The sequence below is a fragment of the Macrotis lagotis genome, chromosome X (genome assembly GCF_037893015.1).
Source record: "Macrotis lagotis isolate mMagLag1 chromosome X, bilby.v1.9.chrom.fasta, whole genome shotgun sequence".
Classification (NCBI taxonomy): domain Eukaryota; kingdom Metazoa; phylum Chordata; class Mammalia; order Peramelemorphia; family Peramelidae; genus Macrotis; species Macrotis lagotis.
The window spans coordinates 463,688,414-463,711,636 of NC_133666.1; the positions used below are offsets into that span (position 1 = coordinate 463,688,414).

Below are 23,223 nucleotides of genomic sequence, written 5' to 3' on the forward strand. Positions count from 1 at the left end.
ACTAAATTAGTTGTATATACAAGATGAAATCATAATTATGAACATGAATTATGGTGGCACCTTGAACAAAGAGAAGTATGGAAGGAAAGTAGCAGTAATAAGTTTTATCTTTAATATGTTGAGATTTAAGATTACAGAACATGCAGGTAGAGGCTGTCTAGCAGTCAAGTGGTGGTGAGTTAATGGAGATAAGAAGAGAGATTGGATGGATGATAGATAAGTTACTTAGTTGTTAGTTGGAGATGAAAACTGAAGCTATGGGAGCAGATAAAATCATTAAAGGAGAGAATATATAAAGAAAACAGAAAGAATGAGCCAAGGAGAATGTCCTTGAGATATATGATCATTCAGCAAAGAACAAAATGTAGAAAGAGAATAAGATTGAGGTCAGTGGGGATCTCTGAGGGGAGCTGGGCAGTAGGAGGAAGACTCATATTTAAGAGGTGGTAGGATCACATAAATAGAAAAAACAGTTAAGAGCTTCTTTGGTCTTCCCTGTTGATTTCCATAACTTGGTACTAATAAGAAGAGGTACATGTAAGAAATTTTCTATTTTTATCAGTCAAAACAAAGCCACTAAGCTCAAGAAGTTTCTAAGTCCCTATAAACCTGTTAAAAAAAGAAATTGGTACTAGATACAGGCTATTCCTTCCCAAATTTTAATCTATTTACTGTATGTTCAATACTAAATTGCTATGAACAAAGAAAAAAATGGCTTCTGCCTTTGGAGACCTTAAAACCCATGAGTAATAACTAATCCCTAGACAGAAAATAAATAACGATTCTACGGTCAACTACAAAGTATTCTGCCAATATGGGAACTTCGATATGATTGTTTTGGTGTGCCTGACTTTTGTAACATATCACACTCATAAAGCTGATCCAATGAAATCCAAATCATTCAACATAACTATATTAAGTATGTATTACTGTGCTAGACCCTTAGTAAGATCTGATTTGGAATTCAAAGAAAAAACAAAAAAAAGTCATTTCTCTCAAGAATCTTACATTCTACTATAAGAGCTGGATTTTTATACAAGGGAAATATAATGGCAAGTTGCTGCTTCTAACATGTTTCAAAACTTAGAGTTAATCAATAAACAAGTATTTACATCCTAAACATTTTGCAAAAAAATTCAAATGCAAAAAAAATTAACACAGTCTTCCCATCAAGAAGCTTGTGATTTCAGTGAGAAGGCAAACAATACATTTGAAACAATAGGGAACCAGATGGTATATAATGAAGAGCTAATGTCTAAATATATCAGCAGTGGTTCAAAGAAGGAGATGGCCAGACTCTAGGTGCACTTGAAGATTTACAAAGCACTTGGGAAATATTATCTCATTTGATACTCATAACAACCCTGGGAAATAGGAAATATTATTCTGTGCATTTTACACATGTACAAAAGGAAACTGAGGCAGTCAGTAATCCTTGCCCAGGATTACACAGCCAATAAGTAGCCACAGTCAAATCTGAACTTAGATCTTCCTGACTATAAGATCAAGAGTGTGCCACCTGGATGATGTGAATACAGAAAGTCTTAATGGATGATCAGAACTGAGTCTCAAAGAATGGGCAGGATTTGGATAAAACTTACAGGTGAAGAAAATAGCAATGCAATAATGATATAGGAATAGCATGGCATTTTCAGATGACAACAAAGAGTCTGGCCTAAAGTTAGAGATCAAATGTGGAGCAAATATGAATTGGAAGCCATATGTTTTCCATAACAGTTCCAGTACAACAGGAGTCATCAATATATCAGATGCCAAATAAGAATAATCTATGATCCAACTATGAAGTCACTGGGAGAGTGAGATAGGAAAGAAAGGATAAGAGAAGCATTGGTGCCTTTAGGTCCAGATTATATCTCAGAACCTCAAATCAATAGGAGAAAATACAAATTGGCTAGGAAGGTACACTTACACTAAAACAACAGCTACTGGGTCACATATGACATTTTAATCAGGGATTTTCTCAGCGAGTCTTTCAACATCTCATCTTGTTCACCAACTTCTTCTATAATCTAACTCACCAAGACAAAACCACAAAACCACATCTGAATGGGAGATGTACAATGCATGATGAGAACAAAGAAAATAGAAGTATCCTTTCCTATTTGGGATGATTTTTCTGCCCCCACCCACCTCACCTGTCATAATCAAAGTTAGCAAATCTTCCACTGAAGTTCATTGAAGACAAGTAATTTGAATCTCAGTCTCACTAAGTCTATGTAGACTGAATGTGCTAAGAGTTTCTCCATGGATGATAATAATAACACCACGGAAACAATGTAAGACTGCATTCGGTGGGGGGAATTGTAAAACTCAAAATAAAATCTTTCTAAAAGAAAAAAAAAATAACAACAATATATGGAACAACTTACCCTGGAAAAAAGTTGAGCAGGGGCTGCTATAGCGTTCTGTTCTTTCAAGTATTGATCCCAAGACCAAGTCTCCCATCCAGCAGCAAAGCTTACTAGAAGAAAAAGAACAAAATATATTTTCATAAGCCACAAGTTTATTTTATGGCTTGAAACCTATGAATTAAGTTAATTAATGAAATAACAAACTAGAAAGGGAACCCTGGAGCCACGTGTAGTTCTTTCTGGTTTGTCATAAGAAATTATTAAACTCATGTCCTTCCCATACTCCAATTCTCCTTCTATAACGTAAGGAAAATATATTTCTCACCTTTCAGGAAATTTTATTTGAAACAACCTTTTTCAACACCATGTCAATTAGAAATTTTAATTCCTTTCTCCTATTGAAGACAGAATGTTGTCTAATAAGTCAGGAGAGTCAGTTTCCTATGAATAAATTGTTCCTCTCCACCAAAATAAATGCCAACAGCTAGTGGCTGCTACCCACTTTTGCCCCCTTGGGCAGCAGCTGGCATTGGAACAGAATCCACTGCCAGAGGGAGCTCAAAGCCTTGGTCTCAGATGTTTCAAGGATGCTGCCTAGTGATAGCCAGAGAGCTCATTTTCTTTCTTCTAATCAGGGCCTTTGCCCCTATGCCCTTTTGATAAAATGTGAATAGCTGTTAAAAAGTTGATTTCCAGGGGGGCTAGGCGGCACAGTGGATAGAGCACCACTCCTGGAGTCAGGAGTACCTGAGTTCAAATCTGGCCTCAGACACTTAATAATTACCTAGCTGTATGGCCTTGGGCAAGTCACTTAACCCCATTTGCCTTGTAAAAATGAAAAAAAAAGTTGATTTCCTACTTTAGTTTTGTCATATTGCTCCTTGTTTAAAGGGATATCTTTTGATAACGGAAAGGGAAAGAGATATAACAGGAAATTTAGGCAAGATAAATGCCAAATATATTTTTAAAAATTTTTGAAAAGAGATAGCATTCCAAATGGATTAATTTGTTATACAATTGTGATAATTTATTTAACCTGAAAAATGATCATTTTCAAAATCTAATTTTTCAGAATTCAGAGCAGGAAGAGGCAGACATTATTTTAGTCCAACTTGATTACTTGACTTAGAAGACAAACTAAAGGCTAAGGAAATCCATAAGATAAAATAGGAATTTTCTACAAAATTAAAATTTGAGGCTATATGAACTTATTCTCACTGTTAGTACCTAGCAACATAAAGTTATGATACACAGTAGCTCCTCTTTTTCAATATTTCTGCTTTATTTCTAAAGTTGTCTTGTACACAGCTTCACTTCAGTTAAATTCTTGTAAAATAACTGTCATTAGCTGCCTAACATCTGAGCATGCTGCTCTGGATAATGCCTCTTCTCAGGGAACCAATTGCAAATGAAGTAATTCCCTTCATGTTATCAAGTCATCCTTCCAATGTAATGAACTCTTTAAGTAGTCTGCCATTGAAATTATGGGCTCTCTTAAACTCCTTACTTCATAATGACCAGGCAATTCTATTGAAGCAAAAGTCTTCCTTCCTAGTCTTAACTTGAAATCATTTTCCTTTGCAGTATCATGTTGCTTTTACTAAAATTCACTGACCCCAAGGTTTCCTTAAGTTTATCCTAAAAGAATCAATGGTGGCAGCTAGGTGGCACAGTGTATAGAGCACCAGCCCTGGAGTCAGGAGGATCTGAGTTCAAATCCAGCCTCAGACACTTAATAATTACCTAGTTATATGATCTTGGGCAAGTCACTTAACTCCATTGCCTTAAATAAATAAAATTAAACAAAAAAATGATATTATCATAACCATCCCAAACATAGAGCAAATAATTCATGTTTATAACTACTAAAACAAGATGGCAACATTTCCCTTCACATAATGATTAATCACAAATTTATTTGACTCTAGGATGTAAGCTAAAAAGTCAACTACTATAATACATTGGATTGATGAATTGAGCTGATTCCATCAGTAAGAATTCTGACTTACAACCTAAACCAGAAATCCTTTCCCTCTTGTGCCTCAAGAGAGGAATAATTTAAAATATAATTTAAGATTATTTTCTCCAGATCTTTAGCAATGTATAAAAGAAAAACCACTTCAAGTTCTTTACAAAATTACATCCTAACTTCATAAATTCATGACCTTTCAAAACTAAAACTGGATATTACATTAAAGGTGACTAAACACAAATTTGGGGATTTGAAAGATACATTAAATCTCAGACCTCTGATGTCTGAGCCCAGGAGAGCACTTTTGCTAGTTAAGAATTAAATCAATGTTGTTTAAAGTAAAAAAAAACTGAACTTTCTCCCTGCAAAGTCACAGGGTGTTTTCTTTATTTTGTGTCCAATACAGGCAATAGATACAAAAGGAAAAAATTAACTTTTGAAATAACCAGCCAGATAGTAAAATGATGTCTAAAACTAGGATATGTATCACAGTCTAAAATATAGGACTGACATTCCTGGGAAAAAGATGAAGTACATTCAACAAAGGCTGGTGGTAGGAAGATTGAGGCAGATTAAGATGAAAAGCATCACATATCACCCATTCCATCTACTAAGAAATAGAAAGAAATTAACTCTAGACTCATGCTAGGAATCCACTGAGACTGAACATCCACCCATCAGAATCCCACAGAAATCTTGATAGACAAACCTGAGTAGATTAAAGAAGTAGCCCAGAAGACAGTACAGAGACATTGGACTAGCACAACCATTCTTGTTGTTGGTTACCTTAATATAAAGGAAGGAAAACAGGAGGGGGGGGGGGTGCAGGAACAGTACAAGAAAGCAATTTCCAGAACCAGTGACAGACAGAACCTGCCCATACCATTCAGCTCAGGAGCTTTAACACAAAGCAAACCTTCACAACAACCCCAATCCCACCCACCCCACCCAATCACACCTCAATCACATGCAAGCCAAGAAAGTTCTAAATACCTAAAAGAAATAGCTTCATAAGAAATATGTGCAAAAGGTAAATCACAAAATCAAAGGACCGCATAACAAGGTTTCATAAAGTATTGGAGGAAACTGACTTTGCCACAGGGGCTATGAAAATAATATCTGAGGAAATTAAACAAGAAAAATAGAATGGAAGACTCACAGTCAAGAAGCATAAGAAAAATGGAAAACTAACACCTCAAAACAGAAGATAGAAAACTTCACTCCAAATGGAATTCCTCAGGACAGGCAAAAACAAACAACAAAAAAAAAAGACAATATGATATGAAATATCAACACAGATTAAAAAAGATTTTTAAAAATTCTAAGGAATATAATAACAAAAACAAATAACCTGGAAAATAGATCAAGAGATTTATTAAGAGATTTATCAAAAGATAATTTAAGAATTATCAGGATATGAGCAGCTAGGTGGCACAGTGAATAGAGCACAGTCCTGGAATCAAGAGAACCTGAGTTCAAATCCGACCTCAGACACTTAATAGTTACCTAACTGTGTGACCTTGGGCAAGTCACATAATTCCATTGCCTTGCAAAAATATTAAATAAGTACATAAATTGAAATTTAAAAAAAATAAGAATTATCAGAATAGTCTGAAAGCTATTATGGGTAAGAAGTCTATATTGAAAAATGGAGAAGAAAAGAGATAATTCAGTCATGGAGAAAGAAGTGAAACATAATCAATCTCTGACATTTTTTGAATAGGAATGTAAAGAAATACATTTTTTTTAACATAACACCTTCTCAAAACCTAATCATGTCCTGAGGCATAAAGAAATTACCAAAAAATGAAAAAAGTAGAAATGCTCAACACATCATTTATTGGTCATTAATATTATTTTTAAAATGTTCAATATAATTCTAAATAATTGTTGGAAACAAGAACAAATTTTAGAAATGGAAAATTTCAAAGAATATTGCAATAAAGACCAATATAACAAAACTTATCAGCTGCAGCTAAAATAGTTCTAAGAAGAAATTTTTATCTCTAAATATTTCAATCAAAAAACAGAAAAAGAATAAATGAAAGAATTGCGTAAGCATTTTTAAATATTTTATCAAATCTAACTAAAAAGTAGAAATATAAAACTGAAAGAAGCATTTAATAAAATTAAAAGCAAAAGATAATCTATATGAAAAAAAGGTTTAAAAATAAAATTAATTAATAAGTGACTGTTTATAGAAAGAGAAAAATCATATTATATTTTTGAAATGGGAGGAAAAATGGGGGTACCTAGGTGGTGCAGTGGATAGAACAAACACCCTGGAGTCTGAAGGACCTGAGTTCAAATGTGGCCTCAGACACTTAATAATTAGCTAACTCTGTAACCTTGAGCAAATCACTTAACCCAATTGGCTTACCAAAAAGGGGGGGGGGGGAGAACTTAAAACAATTTTAAAAGAAATAAAGAAAATGATCAGAAACTATTATGTCCAATTATATGCAAAAAAAAACCTAGATGAAATTAATGAAGATTCATTAAAAAAAATTCATACTGATAACAGATCCTATATAGGAAAAAGAAATTAAGCCATTAATAAACATGGAAGTTTATTGGGGAAAAAAAACTAACTCCAAGTCTAGATGGATTTACAAGTGAATTCTATCAAAACCTGGAAAAAGCTAGTTCCCACAGTAAAGAAATAAAAGAAAGCGTAGTTCCAATTTTTTTCTATGATGCAAATATGGTCTTGATACTTAAAGAAAGACTAGGCAAAGAAGAAACACTATGCCTAATCAACAGCAATGGAAAAATATTTAAATAAAATATTAAAATCTACAAAAATTTATTAGAAAAATTATAGACCATAACCAGATTAGGTTAACACTAGAAATGTAGGTACAGTTGATTCAACATAAGGAACTGAGTCAAATCAAAAAACATTATTAAGTGCCTACTATGTGCCAGGAATCAGATAAGGATACAAAGCAAGGCAAACAAAGAAAGGCAAAAAAGAGCCCTGTTATTCAAGGAGCTCATCAACATGCAAACAAATAAGAAAACAAGTTATACACATGATAAATTGAGGCATAGTCTCATAGGAAGAGCACTAACATTAAGAAGGACTAAGAAAAATGTCTTATAAAAGGTATGAACTGAATTTCCTTTTAAAAGGAGCTAGGGATGAGGAAGAAGAGCATTTCCATTTTGGAAAAGTAGGAAGGAACCAGATAATGAAAAAATAAAAATAAAATAAATATATAATATTAAATATAATAAACAATAATATAAAAATATAATATAACATTAATATAATACTATGATAAAATAAAATATTAATCAATATGATTAAAGTGCTTTAACAAAATAAAGCACTCATCTTGATCAAAAACTCTAAAAATCACAGGAATGAATGGTTCTTTTTCTTTTTCTTTCTTTTTTTTTTTTTGCAAGACCATGAGGTTAAGTGGCTTGCCCAAGGCCACACAGATAGGTAATTAAGTTTCTGAGGCCAGATTTGAACTTAGGTACTCCTGACTCCAGGGAAAACTATTTATCTAATTCCAAGAGCAAATATTATATGTAATGGAGAAAAGTCAGAGGCCTTTCCAGAAAAACCAAGGGTAAAGCAAGGATGCCTCTAACTGACACTAGTAATTAATATCATGTTAGAAATGGTAGCTTTAGAAATATGAGGGAATAAATAGACAAATTAAATAAATACCACTATTTACAGATGATACTTAGAAGACTAAAAATTAATTAAAATAACTTAAGTAAAAGTCAGGCCATAAGATAAATTCAGGTAGAGGGCAGAGCCAAGATGGCAACAAGAAGTGATGGAGTCTTAGGATCTCTCTGATAAAACTCATCAGCTAAGGACTCTAACTAAACTTTCGAGAGACAGAACCCACAAAGGGAACCAGGGAGGCAGTTCTACTACTCAAGGTAACCTGGAAAAGAGCAGAAAGGCTCTGCTCCCCAAGGTTGGAGGGGCGGCCTGCCAGAAGGGTGGCCCACCAGAGCGAAAGAACTTCAGCCTCCTGGGGGCAGCCCCAGGGCGCTGGTAGCCACGGCTAACAGCAGCTGGGGAGTCTCCTGAGCTACACCCCGAGGAGCACCGAGCACAAAGTGGGGGAACAGCGGGGGACATCTGCCAGAGCGTACACATGGAGCCCAACCCCCAGGGCACACAGGGAGCAGCTTGGTCTTTCTGCAGCCCAGAGCCCAAAACAGAAGCAGGCAGGGCCGGTAAGCAGGAGGCCCCAGGGCATGAGCCCATTGAGCTGAGGGAGGGAAGTAAAGAGAAACTGTGAGCTCTGTCCTCTGCCCCTGAAATAGGGCTCTGGGACTCTGACCACATTCAGATTCTGATCACAGTCTAGTCCCACCCCCCATAGAACAGCATGCCCCCCCCCCCACCTCGGCCCCGTGGCAGAGGGAGGCGCTTATGGTCATTCAGAGACCAGGAGGGAGAACAGAGCCTCACACACTGAGACCCTTGTGGGAGTGCCCCAAAAGCTCAGGAAGCACCCCCAAACCAGGCCCAGGCTGGGAAAATGAGCAAGCAGAGAAACAAAAGGAAGACTACTGAGAAATATTTTGCAAATGAGCCCAAGAAGGATCAAACTACTCAGTCTGAAGATGAGGAAGCACAAGCTCCTGCATCTAAAGACTCCAAGAAAAACAGAAATTGGGCTCAGGCTATGACAGAGCTCAAAAAAGACTTTGAAAATTAAATGAGGGAGTTGGAAGAAAAACTGGCCAGATGGAAAAAGAGATAAGAAAACTCTGAGGAGAACAAATCCTTCAGACAAAGAATAGAATTCAGGGAGATTGATGAATTTACCAGAAAACATGAATCAATACTTCAAAACAAAAAAAATGAAAAATTAGAAGAAAATATGAAATATCTCATTGAAAAAACAACTGATATGGAAAACAGACTTAGGAAAGATAATTTAAAAATTACTCGAATGCCTGAAAGTCATGATCAGGAAAAGAGCCTTGATATGATTTTCAAAGAATTACTACAGGAAAATTGCCCTGATGTTCTAGAAGCAGAGGGCAAAATAGAAATGGAGAGAATCCACCAATCCCCCTGAGAAAGAGATCCCAAAAAATCAACCCCTAGGAATATTATAGCCAAGTTCCAGAACTCCCAAGTCAAAGAGAAAATATTACAAGCAGCCAGAAGGACACAGTTCAAATATCGTGGAGCTGCAGTCAGGATCACACAGGACTTAGCAGCAACTACATTGGAAGCTCTTAGGGCTTGGAATACAATATACCGGAAGGCAAAAGAGCTTAGAATGAAGCCAAGAATGAACTACCCAGCAAGGCTGAATGTCCTCTTCCAGGGGAAAAAGATGGACTTTCAATGAACCAGGGGAATTTCAAGTGTTCCTTTTGGAATGGCCAGAGCTGAATAGAAGGTCTGATCTTCAGATACAGGACTCAGGTGAAGCATGGAGATTGGAGGAGAGGGGAGAAATATGAGGGACTTAATGAGGATGAACTGCATGTATTCCTGCACAGAAAAATGACACTGATAATACTCATAACAAAAAAAAAGTAATAAAAAAATACTCATATGAACCTTCTCAGTTAATACAGCAGGTAGAGAGAGCTTTTATAGTTGAAGCAGAGGAGAAAGCTGAATTCAAAGATAAAATATGGTGTAAAAATGGAGTCAATAGAAAAAAAGGGAAATGGAATGGGAGAAAGAAAAAGGAGAGGGGGAATAGTCCAAGATATTTCACATAAGATTTTTTTTATCACAATCAGCTATTGCAATGATATGGAAGGGGGGAGGCAAGGGGGGACAAGGGAACCTTTGCTCTCATCAGTGATGGCTAGGAGAGGAAACAGCAAATATACTCAATGGGGTATAGACATCTGGAGTAAGAAGGAGTGGGGGAGCAGGGGGAAGGGGTGGGGATGTGAATAAAGGAGGAGAGGATGGACCATGGGGGGACAGTGATCAGATGTAACACATTTTCTTTCTTACTTCTTGCAAGGGGCTGGGATTGGAAGTCCTGCCCAGGACCATAGGGCCAGGTGGATTCTGGGCCTAAGGGGTGGTAGGGGGGCTCAGGGCTTCTTGGCCCCAGGACCAGGGATCTGTATGCTGAGCCAGTCAATGATCCTACAGCAGAGTCAGAGTGAAAGGAGAGAGAAAATATAGTACATGCTAGTGGAGAAATAAGAAAGGAGGGAGTTGCGATCAGCAATGGCAACATTGGAAAAATATGGAAGTAACTTCTGTGATGGACTTATCATAAACAATGAGATCCACCCATGACAGAGTTGTTGGTGTTGGAACAAAGACTGAAGCACATTTTTTGTTATTATTTTGGGAAGGGTACAGGGCAAGTGGGGCTGGATGGCCTGCCTGGGGCCACATAGCAGGGTGATCTTTGGGTGTCTGGGGCCAGATTTGGACCCAGGTGCTCCTGGCTCAAGGGCCAATGCTCTGTCTGCCACCCAGCCACCCCTACTATTATTACTATTTTATTTTATTTTGGGTCTTTTTTTTTCTTTTTTTTTTGGTTTTTGCAGGGCAGTGGGGATCGGGTGGCTTGCATGTCACACGGCTGGGTGATTGTTTGGTCTATGGGGCTGGATGTGGGCTCAGATGCTCGTGGGTCTAGGGCCGGTGCTTTGTCCATTGAGCCACCTGGCCATACCTACAATTATTACTATTATTTTTTTTAATTTTAATTTTTTTCTCTCCCCTTTACCATTTTTACCCAAGCAAGTCTATCTATATTCATGGGGGAGGAGGGGTATTTTGTTTACTTGTACACAAGAATATTTTATTAATGTAAAAAAAAACACATTTGTACAAAATGAGAATAAAAAAATAAATTAAAGAAAAAAGATAAATTCAGGTAAATCATTTGAATTCTTATATATAACAAAAAAACAAACTAGCAGATAGTGCTAGAAAGGGAAATTCCATTCAAAATAAATAAGGAAGCTATAAAATATTTCGTATTATATCTATCAAGATTCACTCATGTATTAAATGTAATCAACTATAAAACAGTCTTTGCAGAGGCTTGCATAATGCCTCCAACACAGTAAAATTTAGTGAATCTATCTGTGTAGAGTAGGTTCTGATAATGTTTATTCTATTTTTTGTGATTTCTCCTTGTTCACATACTGTTTTACTGAATTGGTTTTCTCCGTTTTAATCTGATTTACTAAACATTTGTGAATTTTATTTTTCCTTTCAAAGGTTCAACGAACTAGAAATTTGTTGTTTGTTTTTTAAATCAGTTATACTGTCTTCCTAGTTACCACTTAACATATTTTTCCTCTAACTTTTGAGATTTTCTTCATTACTTATTTTGGATTTACTAAGGTTCTTGATTTTTTTAATATGCAAACTAATCATCTTCATTTCTAATGGGAAAATATATGCTTTTAGGTGTATCATTTTTCCTATGAGGACTGTTTTGGCTAAATTCCCATTAGGTTTAGTAGGTTGTTTAATTGTTGTCTTTCACATAATTATTCTTGTTGAAATGATTTCTTCTGCAAGCCTCTCATTGTTTAGAATTTAATTAATTCTCCATTTAGACCTATGACTCTTGTTAATGCTTCCTGGAAGAATTATTTTTGTATTATGGTCAATAAAAACATTAACTATTTCTGACTTCTTAACACACATATGTGTGTGTGTGTGTGTGTGTCTGTGTGTGTGTGTGTACATACACAGACACAATTTTTCTATCCTAATACATTTTCAATTTCTATAAAAGTTCCATTTATTGTGAAGAAATATATTCTTTCATGGACTCATTCAGAAGGCGGTACATATTGTTCAGCTCTAATTTCTTTTTTTAAATGCCCCTATTTGTTGATAATTAATTTTAGCTCTAATTTCTCCAGAAATTTGTTTAACTGAATATTTTCCTTTTTGCTTATAATTCAACTGGATTTGCCCAAATAAGAGAGAAACATAAAAGAATCTTATTATTGTATTTCAATTTGGTTTTTTTGTAATTCAGCCCTTTCTTTTATGAACTAACACTACGCAATTTGAAATATATGAATTTGATTTAATATAGTGATTATCTTGGCTACTTTCAGTATAATCCAATTTTTTAAACTATTTATATAGTTAATGTTATTATTATTTCTTTCTAATTTTAGCTTTTCTGGATTCACCTGAAATTTAATCATTCAGAATAACCAGCTAAAAGTTTCTATCACTCTTCTACTGCTCAAACCTTTCTCGAGTTTTGGAATTTTATTTAATTTATTGATTTCTTTATCTTTCTTCCAATTTTTTAAAGTAATTCCTTATGTCTTCCTCTCCTATTTCTTTTCCTGCTTTCAGTTATAGAGGAAATTCAAATCTTTTTCTCTTCACCATTTTTCTTTCTCTGCTTGTTTTTTTTCTGTTCCTTTTACTAAAATTTTCTAAGAAGATTGTTACTTCATTTAATTCTTTTCTTTTTCTTTCCTTCCTAAGCTTTTATTCTTTGATTCATGATTTGCATGCTAATTTATTCCTTCTTGAGCCTTTTTGTTATCCTTATGGAAAACACACTTACTAATAAAATGAAGTAATCTGAGAGGAAAAAAAATACACACACACACACACACACAAACAAACAGAGTTAACCCTTCCACATGACAACTTTCCACATCTCAGTTTCAATATATCATGGGTGGGCATAAGAAATTAAATGGAAATTTTTTGAAAGTTCTGTGGAAGCAGAAAATGACCTAGAAAAGCATTTTAAACTCAGCAATGAATACAATATATATCAAATTTTACAATATCAACATACTTTATCTTTTAATATTATAATAATTCTAGCATCATCTCTGGTACAAAGTAAACTGCCAAAAAATTTTATGCAAATTTTCTGATTATGGCAGTACTATACCCTTAATCCCTGCAAGGTGAAAAGGATAACTATATAGAATGATTGCAATTATGTAAATGGGAAGAAAAAAACATAAAATAAATAAAAATAATAGATACTGCAAGGAACAAGCTTGACATCAAGGCAGAGAAGTACATGAGGCTACCTCTCCCACTCCTTTACTATAACATTTCTACCAAAGTGTAACAATGTCAAATTTGTTTAATTTATTAATCAGTGTTGCTATTTTTCTCTTCAACTTTTTATTTGTTCTATAAAAAAAGATTTTACAGGATGACTCTGAAAAGGAAGAAGAGAAAATATGAACATTGTAAAATCAAAAGATATCAATAAAAATCTCAGTAAACAACTATATGAGAAAGCTTGTAAAAGAATAAGAACCTGAATTCAAATTACTGGCTTCAGGATTAAGCCCTATACATAACCCACGTGCTAACTCTCTATGGAAAAATTAACTCCAATCTCCACAACAATCTCAGTAAACATTTACAGAAACCTATTCTGTCCCATTAAATTAGGAATTGCAAGCTGAGTTCTTTGGTTAACTACCATCATTAAGTGAAACATACAGGTATTTCCTCTTGTTGGACTATCATTATGCTTAGTCTCAAGTCTTGTACACACAGGGGTATCTTTAGATAAGAGCTTGTTGAATGTAATTGCTTTTGAATGAAACTCTGATGCTTAAGACCCTATTAGTACTGACCTGAATTAAAAAGTTTTAAAATACCAAGACTGATTCCAAAACTGTTGTAACTAATGATAAAAGCAATTAGAACCATATATTAGATAAATCAATAATGTACTGTTCCCTTAGCAACAAAGATAAAATAGCTCCCATTTATAGCAAGCCATTATTTTCAAATTTAGTATCTCACTGGCAAGAAAACAGTTAATATCAGGATAGCAAACAGTTAGCATCACCCAACAATCACTGCTCATGTTATTTTGATAAAATTCTCAAAATAAAAAACAATAATAATAATTTTAAAGATAATCCAAAAATAACAAGTAGATCACAATTAAAATTCATTCTATGAAAAAGAGAATGAATGTGAATGTAACAAAGCTTTCTGAGATGATTCTCATTAAGGTGGTCACAACATATAATGCAAGTGTATCACATACAGATAATGGTAAAAACCATATATCTAAATGCATTCATGCAGAGCTTATAATGTTTTCTTCCATAAGTGTCACCCCACTTTTTTTAGGAAATAATGCTCCAATTGCCTGAGTATTACATGTGCCTTATATCTTTTAACTATAGTGGCCAATTTTTTTCAAAATCCCTTGTATTTAGTAAAGAGAATCTAAGTGACTAAGGTCAAATTAATTACTATCAAAAATAGCCTAATGAGATTAAATATTCCTAAAATTCTGTGTTATTCAAAGCAAAATCACTGATCATTTAAAGGTACAATGAGAATGATAAACTTTAAGCTTATTCTCTAGGTACTAAAGACGATTAATATTTATCAATAAAAATTATTGATATTTTCATTTCTAAAACTATCATAATTTCAGAAACTATCATAATAATAAAAACATTCCTGGAATAAACCAAGACATAACTAAGTATTTATTTACAGAAAAGATTGTTTTGAAATTAACATTTTGAAAGAACCAGTGAGAAATTATTGAATGATTTCACCCTTGGACAACGTTAGAATTTAGAGATATACACTGCTTTTACAAGCATCATTCATTTTTATAATTACCTTTTTTGAGATAAGTAAGAAGGATGGAAAGAAATGTAGTACCAACCATAAATAGTAAAATTTAGGTGCAATAGCTCTTTCTAACTTTGATACAGAAGCAATACGATGTACAAAAAGAGGCTTGGGAATACTGAGCCAGAAGATTTGAGTTTGACCTCCTCTTGTTAGTCATGTAATCCTGAGCAATTACCCTCTCAGCATCAATTTCTTCTCTGAAAAATAAAACGAAAACTTCTTAACAATTTATGATGCTCTTGGCAGCATCACTGTCTTCTTCTAACTCCAAATTCAGTGTTTTTTTCCACTTTACCATGTGGCCTCTCGTAATTTAGTGAAGAGTTGAAAAAATAGAACTGGATATAAACTAGAATGGGATGCTTAGCCTAAATAATCAGGCAAACCTGATTTCTCTTAACAGTATAAATATACCAAGGAAATGCCTATCTACTAAGCCTATGTTCCACCCTATAACTATTTTATTTTCTTTCTTGTTTTACTTGTCTGTAGCATGTAACTTTTTCAAATCCTTCTGCACTGTGCTTTGAGTGATTTCCCTTTTCAATTCATTGGAAATTATAATATTGCACTATCTCACAGTGATAGAACAATAAAATAATACTGGTTTTCAAAAATGTAACTGTTTATTTGCCAAAAAAAAATCTTACTAATGCAAATAAGTATTTCACACTCCTCAAAAAATTTCAGGTTCTTCCAGGAATGCAGGGTTGGTTCAATATTAGGAAAACTGTTAGTATACTCAATTATATCAACAACAAATCTATCAGAAATCATATGATCATATGAATATATGCTGAAAAAGCTTTTGACAAAATACAGCATCCATTCCTATTAAAAACACTAGAGAGTGTAGGAATAAATGGACTGTTCCTTAAAATAATTAGCAGTATCTATCTGAAACCATCAACAAGCATCATACTCAATGGGGAGAGGCTAGAGGCATTCCCAGTAAGATCAGGGGTGAAACAAGGGTGCCCATTATCACCACTACTATTCAATATTGTATTAGAAATGTTAGCTTCAGCAATTAGAGAAGAAAAAGAAATTGAAGGAATTAGAACTGGGAAGGAAGAAACAAAACTCTCACTCTTTGCAGATGACATAAGAAATCATCCAAAAAACTACTGGAAACAATTAGCAATATTAGCAGAGTAGCAGGTTATAAAATAAACCCTCATAAATGCTCAACTTTTCTATATATATGCCTAGCAAGATACAGCAGGAAGAGCTAGAAAGAGAAATCCCATTCAAAGTAACCTCAGACAATATAAAATACTTGGGAGTCTATTTGCCAAGACAGACTCAGAATTATTTGAAAACAATTATAAAAGATTTCTCACACAAATTAAATCAGATTTGAATAACTGGGTAAATATCAACTGCTCATGGATAGGTAGAGCTAATATAATAAAAATGACAAGTCTATCAAAACTAAACTATCTCTTTAGTGCCCTACCAATCAAAATTCTAAAAAATTACTATAATGAGTTAGAAAAAAAATGTAAGTAAATTCATATGGAGAAATAAAAAGTAAAGAATTGCCAGGAGCTTAATAAAAAAAAGTGCAAAAGAAGGTGGCTTAGCCCTACCTGATCTAAAATTATATTATAAAGCATCAGTCATCAAAACTGTTTGGTACTGGCTAAGAAATAGTGTGGTGGACCATTGGAATACACTACTTGTAAAAGCAGGAGATGATTATAGTAATCTGCTGTTAGATAAGCCCAAAGAGTCCAGCCATTGGGATAAAAACTACCTCTTTGATAAAAACTGCTGGGATAATTGGAAGTAAGGAAGGAAGAAACTTAGATTAGACCAACATATAACAACCTTTACCAAGATAAGATCCAAATGGTTACAGAGCTCAGACATAAAAAACAATAGTATAAGCAAATGAGGAGATCAAGAACTAGTTTACCTGTCAAATCTATGGAAAGGGGAGCAGTATATGATTGAGGAAGAGTTGGAGAACATCACCAAAAACCAACTAGATGATTTACATTACATTAAATTAAATGCTTTTGCACATGGGGCAAGTAGATAAAGCTCCCACCCTGGAGTCAGGAGTACCTGGGTTCAAATCTGGTCTCAGACACTTAAATAATTACCTAGCTGTGTGGCCTTGGGCAAGCCACTTAACCCCATTTGCCTTGCAAAAAAAAAAAAAGCTTTTGCACAGATAAAACCACTGTAACCAAGATCAAAAAAAATGTAGTAAATTGGGAAACATCTTTACAACTAATGATTCTGACAAAGGACTCATTTCTAAAATATACAGAGAACTGAGTCATATTTTCAAAAAAACAAGCTATCCCCCAATTGACAAATGGTCAAAGGATATGCAAAGGCAATTTACAGATGAGGAGATCAAAGCAATTCATAGCCATATGAAAAATGCTCTAAATCATTAATTATTAGAGAAATGCAACTTAAAGCTTTTCTGAGGTACTACCTCACACCTCTCAGATTGGCCAATATGACCATAAAGGATAATGATCATTGTTGGAAGGGATGTGGGAAATCTGGGACACTATTACACTGTTGGTGGAGCTGTGAACTCATTCAACCTTTCTGGAGAGCTATTTGGAACTATGCCCAAAGGGCAACAAAAATGTGCATACCCTTTGACCCAGCAATACCACTACTGGGTCTATATCCTGAAGAGATGAAGAAAAGGGGTAAAAACATTACTTGTACAAAAATATTTATAGCAGCCCTGTTTGTGGTGGGAAAGAATTGGAAATCAAGTAAATGTCCTTCAATTGGGGAATAGCTTAGCAAATTGTGGTATAAATGTATGTCATGCAATACTATTGTTCTATTAGAAACCAGTAAGGATGGGAATTCAGGGAAGCCTGGAGGGATTTGCATGAATTGATGCTGAGTGAGATGAGCAGAACCAGAAAAACACTGTATACCCTAACAGCAACATGGGAGTGATGATCAACCTTGAAGGACTTGCTCATTCCATCAGTGCAACAATCGGGAGCAATTTTGGGCTGTCCACAAAGGAGAGTGCCATCTGTATCCAGTTAAGGAGCTGTGGAGTTTGAACAAAGTTCAAGGACTATTTCCTTTAATTTAGAAAAAAAAACAGATATCTTATTGTCTGATCTTGTTACCTCTTAGAATTCTTGTCTCTTCTCTAAGGATATGATTTCTCTCTCATCACACCCAATTTGGATCAAGGCACAACAAAGAAACAAAGTAAAGACTGAGAGATTGCTTTCCGTGGGGGTGTGGGGGGAGAGAAGTAAGACTGGGAGGAAAATTGCAAAACTCAAATAATATCTCTAATAAAAATTAATTTAAAAAAATTTTAGGTTCATACCATTATTCTTCTGGTGATGTTATATAGTTTCAAGTCACATATTACACTGCAGTCTCAAAAGAAATAAAGTTGAAGATCACCCAAAAGACAATAGGGAGCCACATAATAATCAGGTTCTAACACAAAAGAAACAATGCAATAGAAGTGGTATAAAGAATATTATTAGAGCCAGCAATGCCACCACAAGTCTGTATCCCAAAGAGATCACACACAAAAAGAGTTTAAAAAAAATGCACATCAACAAAAATATTTATAGCAGCTCTTTTTTTTTTTAGTGGCAAAAGAGTTGGAAATTGAGGGGATGGCCAACAAGTGGGCAAAGGCTAAATAAACTGTGGTATGCAAATATGATGGAACACTATTGTTGTCTAAGAGACCATGAGAGATTGGACTTCAGAATAGCCTGGAAAGCCTTGCACAAACCGAGGCAGAGTGAAGAAAAGAGAACCAGAAAAAACATTAGACATACTAAAAGCAAAACTATATGATGATCAACCATAATGGCAATGCTAATATCAGCAGTATAATATTCAAAGATAATTCTAAAAGACTTGTGATGGAAAAAAATATATCCAGAGATGGAGCTATGGAGTTTAAATGCACACCAAAGCTTACTCCTTTTAATTTTTAAATGTTGTTTTATGTAATTCAAGTGTTTTTTTATCTCCATCTGGATTTGATTCTCCTTTCACAACATCATTAATATGTATCAATAATTATACATGTATAGTTTATATGAGATTGCTTTTTTTGGAGGGAGAAAAATGAACTCAAAACCCTGCAAAAAATGATTGCCTGAAAACAACCATTTGCATGTGGTTGGAAAAAATAAATTTTAAAATGTTAAAAAAAAAACGATATATTGGAGTAGGTAGTCCACTGGCTTACAGTACCTGGCTCTGTCTGATTCAGTTTCCTTATCTATAAAATGAACTAGAGAAAGAAATGGCAAACCACTGCAGTATCTTTTCCAACAAAACCCTAAATGAGATCATGAAGACGTTTGGCTACAGCTGAGAAAAATTTATGAAAGATAGTCCAGTCATGTATTGAAAACAATCTGGGCAGCTAGGTGGTGCAGTGGATAAAGCACCTGCCCTGGAGTCAGGAGTACCGGGGTTCAAACCTGGTCTCAGATACTTAATAATTACCTAGTTGTGTGGCCTTGGGCAAGCCACTTAACCCCATTTGCCTTGCAAAAAACCTAAAAAAAAAAAAAAAATGAATAAATAGCCTAAATGCTCCACTAGCATCTCTACAACATCAAAAGAATGAGAAGGCCTGTTGCATGTTATATGGCAATGCTTGGGGTGGTTTTTGGAGAATACAAGGAAAAAAGTTATTCTGAATTAGAAGATGTGAGACCAACATCTCACACCTCTATCCTAAGATAAGGTCAAAATGGGTGCAGGATTTGGAGATAACAGATAATATCATAAGCCAATTGGCAGAACAAGAATAGTTTGCCTATCAGACCATTGGAAAAGTGAGCAGTGAATCATGAAGGACAGAATTTCAGAAAAACCTGGAAAAACTTGCATAAACTGATGCTGGGTGAAGTGAGCAGAACCAGAAGAGTGTCACACACAAAAACAATATAGGATGATGATCAACTATGATGGACTTTTTTCATTTCAACACTATAATAATAAAGCAATTTTAAAAAACTTACAATGAAAAATATCCATATCCAGAGAAAGAACTGTGGAGTAGAAATGAAGACCAAAGCTTATTGTCTTCAATTTTCAAAAGTTGTCATATATTATGGCATTTTTTTCTAATGTTTTCTTCCATTTGGATCTGATTCTTCTTTCAAATAACAAAGTATATGATAAATATGGATCTATATTTAGCAAGGTTAAACCTCAAAACCTTGTGAAAAAAAATGACTGATAATAACTACCATTGCATGTAGATGGAAAAACAAATAAATAAACTATTTTTAAAAAAGAATAGGAAGATGTGAATGGAATGCAATCTATAGTAGTAATAGTAGTTTCAAACTCAAAAAAGGGGTCACTACACTGTGCATCAGGGGTGGAGAAACCTGTAGCACAAGGATAGTAGTGGTCTGGCATTGCTAAGGCAAACTCAGGTGGGGTTTTAAATTCAATAAATCTAGGCACTTTTGGGGTGGCTAGGTGGGGTAGTGGATAAAGCACCGGCCCTAGAGTCAGGAGTACCTGGGTTCAAATCCGGTCTCAGACACTTAATAATTACCTAGCTGTGTGGCCTTGGGCAAGCCACTTAACCCCTTTTGCCTTGCAAAAAAAAAAATCTAAAAAAAAATCTAGGCACTTTTTAGAGGTTAAGTAAATGTTTGACCAAATATAGTCCATTAATGATGTTTTAAATATGCAAATGACCCTTGGCAGAAAAGATTCTCCACCCCCATATACAAAAAGATCCCTTCAGACATATTAAGTCAGAAAATCACATAAACATGTGAAATGTATGTGTGTGTGTGTGTGTGTGTGTGTGTGTGTACACACATACACACACACACACATATTCCTTTCTCTATTAGTACACTGACACATTAAAATCTGATGGGAACATTATTTTAATCCAGTTCAGACTGCAATTCAGAACTGTAGATCACGTTTGACACCTCTGATCTACAGCCCATAAAGAAGTTGCCCATTACATTTAGGATGAAATATAAACTCCATGGTCTGGATTTTAAAGCCCTCTACAAGTATCTCCAAATTACCTTTTCAGTTCTTTTACAATCTATATGTCAAAAAAAACTAAACTGTGAATTGTTTGAGAGATCATCTTCCACTTCCATCCTTCTACTTCCAAGATGCTTCTATTTACTCTCTATAGAGCCAATTTTACTTTCCACATTTTACTCTTCATTTTAAATCCTTCTTTCCCTGGCTCAGATGTTCTGTCTTCTGAGTCTCCAGACCAAAGCGCTATCTTCCTCCAATTTTCTTACAGCATCTGGGTCTCTCCTTTGCTCTCATCACAATGGACCCTATAAAGATGCATTTATGATCTTGGGATCAAAAGAACAAATGGCCACAGATGTAGAGCTGGAAAGACCTTATAGATCACCTAATTAAGCCTTCATTTTACAAATGATAAAACTGACGCCTAGAAGCTGTAATTTGTCTAAGGTCACACATGTAGCAGGCATCAGAAGTGGACTGTGAATCTTGGTCCTCTGAAGCCAGAGACAAAGTTCTTTAAATTGTTTCTCTCAAGTCATTCCTTTAGTAAACTGTCAGTTAGCTAATCAGTCAGCCAAGAAACAAATGAGGATGACAATCCCTAACCATCACCATTAAGTTGCAAACTTTCTTTTGTGCAAAGCAATCAAGAGTCAAGAGTACTAAGATACTCTTTATGATTGAGAAAGGTAACAGCCAAGGGTAATATTAATCTAAAGAACAAATTCATTTGCAAAACACAATAGAAGAGGATCACTGTATAAATATTCACAAAATGTAAAATTATTCATAAAATGATTTACGACTTGCAAAGCACTTTACACATATTACCCGATTTGTTCTTTGCAAAAATCCTGTTAGGTGCTATAATTATCCCCATTTTACAGAAAAGGAAATTGAGGCAAGTAGAAGTGAAATAACTTACTCAGAGTCATACAACTAGTTAAGAATATGAGGACAAAAGTTTTTTATTTATTTAATCTAATATCTTATTACATGTAATTACATGCAAAAACAATTTTAACATTTTTTCAAATTTTGAGTTTCAAATTCTTTTCCTCTCTCCCTTCCCCCAGCATGACTTGACAAAGGTTCTACATGTGTAGTCATGAAAACACACATTTTCAAATAAGCCATGCTATCAAAGACAACAAAACAAAAAATAAAACCAAAAAAATAAAAGTAAAGAAAAAGTATTTTTGATATTTACTCTGTCTCCATCAGTTATCTGAGGCTAGATTTTAACTCATCTTCCTCACTCCAGGACCCTGTGCACCACCTGCCTAACTGCCTCTAATGAGATTAAAAACTAGTATTATCTGAAAAACATTAAAAAGTAGTTGTGGAGTAAACAACCCTAAACTGTAACTTGCCATAAAATCCAGTTGAACCTTTGTAGATGAGACTGGAATCACAATAACAGGGATGAGCTGGAACAATTGCCCTCTGTATGATTGGGAACTGTCAAGTTGTATTCTACCACCTCAAGAGCCAATTTCCTATAGGAAGTGATGAAAAAATTTATGATCAAGTCAGCAAAATCTGCAGGTAGCACAGTTTTTAAGGCATTTAAGCATATTTTTAAGGCATTTAAGATCAAGTAGAAAAAAAGATTCTAAAAGAAGGAAAAGGTGAGAGATCAGTTCTTTTACTCTTTCCCTTTTGTTGTTGTACAGTGGTTTTTCAGTCATGCCTAATTCTTTGTGATGCAATTTGGAATTTTCTTGGCAAAGATTCAAAGACTCCCTCAAGGCTTAGTTCAAGTTCTGTCTCCTACACAAGAGCTTTTGAAGGAAGCAAGATTGCCTAGTGGATAGAGCACCAGAGCCAGAGTCAAGAAGACCCTACACCTCAAATCTGGCCTAAACTCTTACTAACTGTTTGACCATGGGCAAGTCAATTGACCTCTGATTGCCTCAGTTTTCTCATCTGTAAAAACTGGGGTAGTTTGTCATTTCCTTTTCTAGATCATTTTAGAGATGAGGAAAATGAAACAAAGAGGATTAAGTTACTTGGCACATACCTAGTGCCTGAAAGCTAGATTTGAACTCAGGTCTTTTTGACTCCAGGTCAGGCAGTCAATCCTCAATCTACTATGTCACTTAACTAGTCTTTATTTTCCCCTAAATATCCTCCAAAAAAGGAGGGTAGGCACCAGGGAATGCAAAAAGATAACATGGGGAGGGGAGGCAGAACCAAGATGGTGGCAGGAGAAAAGCCTCTCCTAGGTGCTCTCTCCAAAGTATTTCAAAAATCTTAAATTG

General features: G+C 34.9%; 1 protein-coding gene across 8 annotated transcripts in view; it reads right to left on the reverse strand.

Moving 5' to 3' along the window:
* Nucleotides 1–23,223, reverse strand: part of L3MBTL4 (L3MBTL histone methyl-lysine binding protein 4) — a 546,540-nt gene that overhangs the window by 339,107 nt on the left and 184,210 nt on the right. For all 8 annotated transcript variants that reach the window (XM_074202633.1, XM_074202631.1, XM_074202627.1 and 5 more), the window contains one exon: nucleotides 2,391–2,482. In XM_074202633.1, the coding sequence (XP_074058734.1) occupies nucleotides 2,391–2,482 (92 nt within the window). The remainder of the gene's footprint in view (nucleotides 1–2,390; nucleotides 2,483–23,223) is intronic.